Source organism: Pipistrellus kuhlii, unplaced genomic scaffold (genome assembly GCF_014108245.1).
Source record: "Pipistrellus kuhlii isolate mPipKuh1 unplaced genomic scaffold, mPipKuh1.p scaffold_m20_p_15, whole genome shotgun sequence".
NCBI classification, from domain to species: Eukaryota; Metazoa; Chordata; class Mammalia; order Chiroptera; family Vespertilionidae; genus Pipistrellus; species Pipistrellus kuhlii.
In genome coordinates, this window is record NW_023425460.1 from 12,536,402 (window position 1) to 12,547,558 (window position 11,157).

Genomic DNA, 11,157 nt, shown 5'->3' on the forward strand with positions numbered 1-11,157 from the left:
TAAGGGTTTAAGGACTCTCAGATATAACCAGGGACAAGAGGCTAAACTGAAAACGGAGTTTGGAAGTTTACAGCTTCCTGTTTGACATAAATTGGAGGGCTCTTCTCTAGCAAAATTCCCTAACTTTTAAATGTGAATGGTTAGCCAAAGGTCAGTAGACATTTAAGGAAAAACCAAAACCAGTAAAAAATAATACAAGGAAACAAAAACAGTGTAGGGTGAAGAAAGTGAAGTCAGGAACCTCTAAATTATAAGGGTAGCATCTGTATGGATACTATTAAAAATTAAAAGAAATGGAAAGAATAGAATTTGTCAAAGAAAGGTACTAAAAAAAACTTTCCAGAACTGTAGTGCCTTTTAAGATCGAAAGCATGGAAATGGGGGGAAAAGACACAGACCAGGACAAAATATAAGAAATTTCAAAATTCTGGAATAAAGGGGGCCCTAAAACCCTTCGGGGTGGGGGGGCAGACCATATACAGAGAATTAGAGTCAGAATAATCTACTTCTTTTTCTTGTTTTTGTTAATCCTCACTGTGGGATATTTTTCCATCGATTTTTAGAGAGAGTAGAAAAGAGGGAGAGAAATATTCATGTGGAAGAGACACATTGATTGGTTGGCCTCTGCAGGCCCTGCAACCAGGGCCAGGGATCAAGCTTGCAATTGAGAGGTACATGCCTTTAACCAGGGACCCTTCCATCCACAGGCCAAAGCTGTATCTACTGAACCAGACTTGCTAGGGCCAGAATAATCTACTTCTAATGAATGATACTGAAGCTATAATAGAAGATCAAAATTATGGAAGAAAAATTTTTAACTTAGAATTCTATATTGAAACTATCAAGTGTATGTGGGTGTATAAAAACACTTTCATACATGGAGAGTCTCAGGTAATTTCCTTCCAATACCTTTTTCTCAGGAGGTTACTGAAGGATGTTCTACCAAAACAAGCAATTAAATTAAGAAAGAGGAAGACATAGGATCCCCCAAAATAGAATCCAATATAGGAAAGCGCCAAAGAGGATACCTTGTGCAGAAGGAGTACCCATCTGGGTTAGACCAAGAGGGCTTCAGGAGAAAAGTATAATTGATGTTACCTAGTATATTTGAATGAAATAAAAAGGAGGTTGGCAGTTCTGTTCAAGTAGCAAACTAAGGGAAACAAAGTTCTTTTTAAGAAAAGAAAGGTAACCATAGAATATTCTGTAGCTTAATTATGAGTAATATTTAAATCACAAAAATGTTAACAATGAAAATTAAACCCAAAATTGTTATAATGGGAACATCCTGGGAGGCAAAGTGAAAGTCAAGAAATAATAATAGAACTATGTTGTTGAAGGATGAAGGTTAATACTAGGAGGAATAGCAAGGTGATAACACATAGTTGCTTTTGAATGGCAGGAATTTCGGTAGAAAGATGTAAGAAAGAGAACTGCATTATTCTTTTTTTTTTTTTTTTTTTTTTAAATATATTTTATTGATTTTGTACAGAGAGGAAGGGAGAGAGAGAGAGAGAGAGACATAGATGAGAGAGAGTCATCGATCAGTTGCCTCTTGCACACCCCCTACTGGGGATATGCCCGCAACCAAGGTACATGCCCTTGACCAGAATCGAACCCGGGTCCCTTCAGTCCCCAAGCCGACACTCTATCCATTGAGCTAAACTGGTTTTGGCTGCATTATTCTTTTTTATTCCAATTCTTTAGCTTAACTAGCTTAATGGTTGTTGCCAGGGACTTCATGCCAATGATTATAATCCTGATTCTGCTCCTTAAAGCTGTATAAATTTAGATAAACTAGTTGATGTCTCTCTGCCTCAGTCTCCTTTTCTGTAAAATGAGATGGTAAATTGTACCTACTGCATGGAGTTATTTTGAGGATTAAATGAGGCGATAATTATAAGAGGCTTGTTAAAATGGTACCTAGCACATGTATGTGCTCAGTAAATGTTGGCTGTTAGAATTATTACTGTTTGACATTTTTAACAAAATTGTGTGTATGTCTTCGATAACAATGAAGCTGTTTCTAACATATTGTGGAAAAAACTTAGGTCTTTATGCTATTTTTTTTTTAATTTAATCTTGCTTTTGAAAACTTAGATTTTTTTTTATGCTTTTAAAGTTTCTATTGTTGAGCTAATTCTTTAAGTTTCAAAAAATATTTCACATAGATGATTGACTTTAGAAATAATTTAAAGAATTTTTACCCTTGTACTACCAGCCCTACTTACATAATGAAACTGTTAGAGACAAAAATGTTATTAGTGCATAAAATAATTTAGCCTTTTTTGCTCAAGGGACTTTTAAGAGACTTAACTATTGTAGTATAGATAAATTTGCTTTCTAATTAGGTGAATTATAAAATTATGCATTACAAAATTGTTTCTTCTCATCAGAACCTATGTTATCCTATATAATAAGAAGTAATATGCAAATTGACCTTCATCGCCCTCCCACAAGATGGCCTCCTCCATGTGGTCCAAGATGGATGGCAATTGTAGGGATCAAGCCAGCACGGGGGAGGATAGTTGGGGACAACCAGGAGGGCAGGGGAGGGCAGGGGGAGTGACCAGGAGGGCAGTTAGGGATGACCAGGTCAGCAGAGGAGGGCAGTTAAGGTAAGATGACCAGACGTCCCGCTTTTGGTGGAACAGTCCCGATTTTTAACAATTTGTCCCACGGCGTTTTAAAAAAGTCCCAATTTTTTAAAAACACCGTGGGATGCGGGACAAATTGTTAAAAATTGCCGAAAGCAGGATGTCTGGTCACCTTAAGTTAGGGGCAACCAGGTTGGCAGAAGAGGGCAGTTGAGGGCAATTGGGCCAGCAGAAGAGCAATTAGGTGTCAATCAGGCTGGCAAGGGAGTGGTTAGGGGGTGGTCAGGCTGGTAGGCAGGCAAGCATTTGGGAGCCAGCAGTCCCAGATTGTGAGAGCCTAAACTGGCAGTCAGACATCCCCCAAGGAGTCCCAGATTGGAGAGGGTACAGGTTGGGCTGAGGGGACCCCACCTCCCCAGTGCACAAATTTCGTGTACTGGGCCTCTAGTATTCTATACTTTACAATAGCCTCCTTTACTTTTTTTTCTCTTTGTAAATTCAGTTTGGAATTATAATTTTCTAAGAAAATTATCTGTAGATGACTTCATTTACCAGTATTTTCCAAAGTAGAATAAAACTTTCTAATTTGGAAGACAAGAATATAAAATAATGAAATCCTTTAGTATCCATTCTTGTTATTTATTTGACCAGATAGTAGCTGCCTAAAGGGTTTGTGGCTAAAAAAACAAATAAAATAAAATAGTAATTCTAATTGCTGGGTAAAGGGGCTTCCTTTTTTCTTAACAGTTTCCTTTTGTATCAGAACAGGCAAAAAAAATCAAGGTTGTGTGTGTGTGCATGTGCATGTACATATACACATATGTACCTTTGGAAAGGAACTATATTTGCAGTCTTAAATGATTATCCTAAAAGATTGCTTTATTACCCCTCTTGGAATTTAGTTTTTAAAATAAGTTTTGTTCCAGATTTATTGTAACCCAAGGAAAAACAACTATCTTACCAAATAGTCTGAATCCTAAAGCTTGCTTTTTAAAAAAAAAATTTTATCACCTAATATATTTAATAAATCACTCTTTTTAGGAATACATGTGGAATGATGCATGTATATTATAAGTAATTCGTTACTATTTTAAAATGTATTTTGATAGCCATTTGCATCTTCATTCTTCCTACTAGGAAATGACATGTTTCATTTAGGAATAGCCCCAAAATGGCTGTGAATAATAGATACATCTACATGACTCCTAGATATACCATAAACTTCTCCACAAAGACTTGATTCCCTTTGAACCCTACTCAGTATTATAGATAAATAGCAAAAGTATAGGAGCACTCTGTTTTAATAAGACTACAATATACTCCATTTTAAAAAAAGATTTTTATACTTGCATGTGTGATTTTATTATTATTATTTTTTTCCATTTCTAGGCAGGAGTTTGTTGATGCTTATGTGGATTACATATTCAATAAATCGGTGGCTTCCTTATTTGATGCTTTCCATGCGGGCTTTCATAAAGTGTGTGGAGGAAAAGTCCTTCAGCTCTTCCAGCCTAATGAACTACAAGCAATGGTTATTGGAAATACAAATTATGATTGGAAGGAACTAGAAAAGGTAGGAGAAAACACATCTATAATATTGTTTAAAGGAAAGGCAGAAGGAACATGGCTTATTGATCGAAATATTGTCCTCTCTTTTCTGTTTTGCATTGTTACTGTCACTTTTATAGGGAAACACTTACTGTACAATGAATAGGTTTGAATTGTGTATGAATTAGATAGCATTTTTATGTTAGTGGTATTGGGCTGGATAGAGCTAAAACCATTTAGATAGCTAACATTAAAAAAATATACTAAGACAAGGACACAGCATTGGAAACTCACATACATTGCTGATGGAAGTGCAAATGATATAGTTACTTTGGAAACAGTTTGGCATTTCCTTATAAAGTTAAAATTTTCACTAGCTATGTGACCGAGCAGTTCCATTCCTAGGGTATTTGTTTACACAAAAATCTATCAACAATGGGGGAAATAAGGCGGGTGTTATTGTTTAATGGATACAGAGTTTCAGATTTGCAAGATAAAAAAGGTTTGGAGGTGGATATTGGTGATGGTTGTGCAAAAGTATGAATGTACTTAATATCACTGAACTGTGAAGGATGAAGATAATAAGCTTTATGTTTTGTGTATTTTACTACAATATATATATTGAACATATTTTTATTGATTTTTTACAGAGAGGAAGGGAGAGAGATAGTTAGAAACATCGATGAGAGAGAAACATCGATCACCTGCCTCCTGCACACTCCCTACTGGGGACGTGCCCGCACCCAAGGTACATGCCCTTGACCGGAATCGAACCTGGGACCCTTCAGTCTGCAGGCCGACGCTCTATCTACTGAGCTAAATTGGTTTTGGCTACCACAATATTTTTAACAGGTTTTTAAAAATATTCAAACAACTCAAAAACTGGGAACAACCCAGGTAGTCTTCAGTGGTTGAATGGATAAACCATCTGGTATATCCATTTAGTAGAATACACTTTAGCAATAAAAAAAAAAAAAAAATGATCTATTGATACATGCAACACCTGGGATGACTCTCAGAATCCTTTCACTAAGTGAAAGCAGCCAGTCTCAGAGGATTACATACCGTTTGATTCCATTTATCTGACACTCTTGAAAAGACAAAGCTTTGGTGAACAGAGGCTAGGAGTGGAAGGAGTGTGTAACTGCAAAGAGGGTAGCACAAAAGAGTTCTTTGGGATGATGGAACTCTTCGATACCCTGATGGTTATATGAATAATTATATGTGTTTAAAAGCCATAAAATTATGTATGCACTAGAAAAAAATCAAATCTTACAGGGTAATAATAAAGAAAATAAATTTTTTTAATTAAAAACATAATTTAGGTTAGGTCTTCTGGTTTAACATAATAGAATAAACATGTCTGTCTTTTTTTTTTTTTTAATATATTTTATTGATTTTTTTTTACAGAGGGGAAGAGAGAGGGATAGACAGTTAGAAACATCAATGAGAGAGAATCATCGATCAGCTGCCTCTTGCACACCACCTACTGGGAATGTGCCCACAACCAAGGTACATGCCCTTCACAGGAATTGAACCTGGGATCTTTCAGTTCACAGGCCGACACACTATCCACTGAACCAAACGGGTTTTGGCTAAACATGTCTGTCTTTGCTCACTCCCAAAATCTCACTAGAATGACAATAAAGTAATAGAAATAGAAATATACAGACCAAAAACAAAACAACGGAAATGGTGAACAAGAGAAAAGGTTTTGAAAGATGGAAAACAGGTAGTTGAATTTGTGAGTGACTCAGAGCAAAGAAAATTGGATTTTAATTTTCTGGAGGAATAGGGTTTATCAAGAGGCAACTCATTTCACACCTTTGAATCTCTGAAAGGCACAGGAATTACTTTTCATATTATTCTAATGGCAGGGATGTGGGGTTGGGCTAAAAGCAATAGGATTACTTTAAACTAATTTAAGAAATCATTAGACCTTTCATGTCCCCTCTTCGACCCAACAAAATACAACTTCTGAGAGAGGCTTTAAAATCTGAGGCATTCAAAAAGGTAGTATCCAGGCTTAAATCCCCCAGGAAATTGATTGAAGATTTCTTTTGGAGGTTAATTAATCTGCTGAAAAGAAGAAAAATATACTGTAAGGAGACCCCAGTGAACATGGACCCCACCTGCAATCACTCTAAAATGTAAACAATGTAATAGCTTCTCACTATCATACACAGTGTGTTCTTCCCTCATCTCTCTCATTCTTCCTTTCATTTACTCTGCTTCACCCTTATTGGTCTTTGTGAGCTTAAAGCCCTCAAGGAATACAACAGTCTTGGGGCCTTTGTATTTGCTATTCCAGTGTACCCGGGATTCTCTTCTTCATGATAATTTCAAGTAGTCTGGCTCTCTCACTTTGTGTCTTTATACCTTCTTAGAGACCTTTAATGCTTAACAACCTAAAATAGGGCATCCACACACACAAACATTCTGTCTCCCTTCCCTGCTCCTCCTCTCTCCCCTCCCCCCAATTACAGTTGTCAGTATTATTTTGTATTAGTTTCGAGTAGAGCATAGTAGTTAAACAGTCATATACTTTACAGAATGGTTCCTTTCAATATTTGCAGTATCCACCAGCACCATACAGTTATTGCAATGTTATTGGCTATTTTCCCATGGTGTACTTCTAATTTTGTAACCACTTTGTGACCACTAATTTGTACTTCTCAATCTCTTTACCTTTTCCACTCATCCTCCAACCCCCTCTACTTTATTTTTCATTTTCAATTTTTACTTTATTGTCTTTACTGTCTGTCGCTCTTTTCCCTCACTACAATGTGAACACCATGAAGGCAGGGTTTTTGTCTTTATTTCCAGAGCCTAGCACTCAGTAACTACTTAAAACTTTGCCTGGAGATATAATTGACAGAGCACTCATTAAGACTATTTTTTAGTATATCTTAGTGTGCTTATACTTAGTATATACTTTGGTTTTTTCCATTGTGTATCCGATTTATTATAATTTTAGTGATTATGATTTGTGACTTTAAATGCTCTTTCTTCATCAGGACTCTACACATTTCCCCAGAACCACCTGGAGGTTTAAGTAAAAAAGGAATAACTTGAGCCATCTTTCATTTATTCCCCACTAACAAGCTCACAGATTTAATTCAAATAAGTGAATACATTAACTGCTGGAATTCAAGCTATTTTCTCCGAATTAAATTTCTGCAAAGTACTAGCAAATATTTTGTAAATTTTAAGAATATGGTCATTGAAATATAATCATGGCTACAAATAGAGACCAAAATTCAAAAAGTATATTAGCAAATATTTCTTGGGCCCCTGCTGGATGCCTAATACTTCGCAAGAGATTAAGGAGACATCAGTATTTTATGGTCTTTGCCTTCTAATTAGGACACTAGACATTAATTGAACTGTGATAGAAGCAAAGGAAGAGAATTTAGTGGGATGGTATATAAGGAGCCTAACAGGCTACACAAATCTGGAAAAGCCTCTTATTAGTAGTAATTTTCAAAAGGTAACGACTTGGTTCACTGTAGTTTCCCCAGTACCCCAAACTTTGACCCAAGAATTAAATATTTGAATGAATTGGGTGACATTTAATATGAGTCCCAAAGGATTAAGTAGAAATTAGCCTTGATGAATTAAAGAAAAAAGGAGGGTGTGTCTAAGTGATCTCGGCTGAGAGACCAGTGTGTCCAAAGCCCTGATGCTGAAAGGTTGTTGCTAAGAAAAAGTTAAAGCAGCTATGGCTGGGTTAAAAAACACCACCACTCACTTCACAGTGCAGACTGACCTCTCTTCCTTATCACTCTTTTTTTTTTCTTTCTTAGTACTAATATTTTTTAAGGTGGAAATTATTGCAAATTATCCCAAAATTTAGTGGCTTAAAAATCAGAATGAATTTTTATTGTCTCATACAGTCTCTGGTTCAGGAATTGAGGGATAGCTCAGCTGGATGGCTTTATCTCAGAGGACTCTTGTGAGTTGTAGTCACGATATTGACTGTGCTGGCTTAAGGATAGAGTTTCCTTTTCAAGATAGCTCACTTATGTGGCTGTTGGCCAAAAACCCAGTGTCTTACCAGGAGCCTCTCCATAGGGCTATTTGATTGTCCCTATGAAATGGTCACTGGCTCTCCTATAGTGGGTGATCAAAAAGGCAAGGCTGAAGTCATAATTTTTCATAATCTAGCCTCAGACATTATGTATTTCTCATATCTGCAATATCCTAATGATTACAGAGGTCAGGCCTATTCAGTGTGGGAGGGGACTGCACAAGTGCAGGTGCCAGAGATCAGGGGGAGGTCATCCTGGAAACTGACTAAACAGAAAATTATTAGTATTTGTTTTTAGTACCATTTTTTACAGGGAAGATCGATAGAAAATAATTAATTTGATTTGTGTTCATCAATACAGAAAATTGTTGAACTTTATTAACTTGTTAACATTTTAGCAATTCTAGTTTATCCTTTAGATAATTACCTTTGGAGATATTACAATCCTATCATGCTCTTTGAAGTGGTGGAATCAACATTTCTGTCAATTCATACATGTTTTCTTTCCCCTGGAATTAATAATTCCAAATTACAAAGTGCCCAGGAAATAAAGGTAATCAACTGAAACACATGAGTTTCAAACTCCTGAACAACCTTTATGTGCTAAGGAAGTGAAGCCAATTTTTCAGATTCAAGAAAAAACGAATATCCTTCCATATTAATAAGGGTTTTTTGTTTGTTTTTTAGAATACAGAATACAAAGGGGAGTATTGGGCCGAACATCCTACAATAAAAATATTTTGGGAAGTATTTCATGAATTGCCATTGGAAAAGAAAAAACTATTTCTGTGTAAGTATTTAAGTATTTCTAACTTGTTCTATATTTTATGAGAATGTAATCTAATTAAACTTATTTAATAGGGGATTGCTTCACTTTGGTGGATACAGTTATTTCTTTTTATAGTATTGTTCCAAGGTCCTATTTATTACATATGTTTTCTTATTTTGAAAGTTAATTTGTCTCCAAAATAGAATTGGTTCTTTCAAAGGAAAATAACTATAATACTGATTATTGTAAACTGGGGTTTTAATTTATTTTAGAAAAAGGTCTCTTTGTTGAGTCTTCATTTTCTTTTTCTCTTTGCTTCTGACCCAAAACATTGGGAATTTCTGTAGAAAAAAGTCTTTTCCAGGACATAGTTCTCATATTTATACCTTAATCTCTGTTTCATCTGTTAAAATCTATATACTAATGAAGTCTTATTTTTTTTCAAGTTGTCAGAATTTATGTATCTAAATCAGTGACACGCCCTTCTATAGAGTCCTGCTATTGCCAAAGATGTTTTTGTCAAACTTGGTTTTTTTTTAATATATTTTATTGATATTTCACAGAGAGGAAGGGAGAGGGATAGAAAGTAAGAAATATCGATGAGAGAGCAACATCGATCAGCTGTCTCCTGCACACTGCCCACTGGGGATGTGCCCCCAACCCAGGTACATGCCCTTGACTGGAATCGAACCCGGGATCCTTGAATCCGCAGACGACGCTCTATCCATTGAGCCAAACCGGTTTCGGCTTGTCAAACTTGTTTTGATCATTGAAATGAGAATCTTGGTTAAATTAGTTTGAAGCGCCATAAGGATATCAAGTCATTAAGTGATTTGAGTTTTGGCTGTGCTTATAAATTTTTGTTTAGAAATGATTTGTCAAAACAAATAGGGAGGAAAAATCATAATCAAAACTGCATTTCATATTTAATTTATAAACTAGTCCTAAATGGCTGTTCACAAAAGAAAGGCTCCTAAATGTTTTTGTCAGGAGCAATAGTCATTCATTCATCAAACATTTTTTAAGCTTCTCCTGCTAATAACTAAGATTCTATAACTTTCAAAGAAAACATATTGTGTTGATGTGTAATTATGTCTCAAAAAGCATGCTCACACATATTTTGGAGATGGACTTCCACATTTGAGCAAATGTTAATATAAAGGTTTGTTATAGTGTCTATAGAAAATGATTTGATAACAAACTGGTTTTGATAAAGGTGGTTCGCTGAATGATTTTTTTCTTGGCAGTATTTTTGACAGGTAGTGATCGGATTCCTATTCTTGGTATGAAGAGTCTAAAACTAGTCATCCAGTCAACAGGAGGTGGTGAGGAGTATCTCCCAGTTTCCCATACCTGCTTTAATCTTCTAGATCTTCCAAAGTACACAGAAAAAGAAACTCTACGCTCTAAACTGATTCAAGCTATTGATCACAATGAAGGTTTCAGTTTAATATAACTTGGTGTTAGAACTATTTCGTTTACTGCACAAGCATTAAACTAATTGTGTTTTTCTTGTGGTGATGACTTCAGCAAGATGACAGAGGGACTTACTATAATAATTCTTGCAAAATATTCAATGCTATCCGTATTTATGAAAGCCAAAAAATATTAAAGGCAAAGTACAAACTGTTAATACTGAACTTAATGTACAGAACTATGAATTTTTTTGGCCATCTTCCAATAAACATACAAGTATTGTGAATACATTGTAGTTTTACTAACATGAATTTTAAGAGTTTGCATATTTCACAAATGATCTGGTGTGTGAGTGCATGGAAATGTTGCTTGAATTTTCTTCAATCACTGGGTAAAAACCTTTAACTTCGGCCTGCAATAGTCATTTGATTATTTTTTCATTTTGTAAATAATGTTAAGTTTTGTAATAAAATAGTTATGTTCTGATACCAGTACAGTTTCTATGGTTGTAATTGAACTGAGATGACCTTTAAAGATTAAAAATTAAGATTCAAATCTTATAAAAGCAAAAATTAGCATGGTGAAAACAATGTTTTTTTGTTTTCTGTTTTTTGCTAGAATAAATGTCCTTGTGAAAACCTAAATTATGGGTAGGAATATCTAAATAACTTGTAGTTCTTTCCTTTTGTGAATCTTGAGATGCTACTGATAAATGGGGTTATCAGAAAGCTTAATATTTAGTAATGGAAGAACTTTGTACTACAGTTGCCAGAAATAGAAATCTTGGCTACTATGAG

The 11,157-nt window shown here is 35.3% G+C and overlaps 1 protein-coding gene across 11 annotated transcripts in view; it reads left to right on the forward strand.

The window, feature by feature from the left end:
* The window catches only part of HERC4 (HECT and RLD domain containing E3 ubiquitin protein ligase 4), an 89,652-nt gene extending 78,801 nt beyond the window's left edge, over positions 1–10,851 (forward strand). For 10 of the 11 annotated variants that reach the window (XM_045581807.1, XM_045581808.1, XM_036438333.2 and 7 more), the window contains 3 exons: positions 3,987–4,170; positions 8,863–8,965; positions 10,192–10,851. In XM_045581807.1, the coding sequence (XP_045437763.1) occupies positions 3,987–4,170; positions 8,863–8,965; positions 10,192–10,400 (496 nt within the window). In that variant the 3' untranslated portion in view covers positions 10,401–10,851. Of the gene's footprint in view, positions 1–3,986; positions 4,171–8,862; positions 8,966–10,191 lie in introns of those variants that run through there. The other variant, XM_045581814.1, reaches the window with a different exon arrangement.
* Positions 10,852–11,157: the final 306 nt, after the last annotated feature.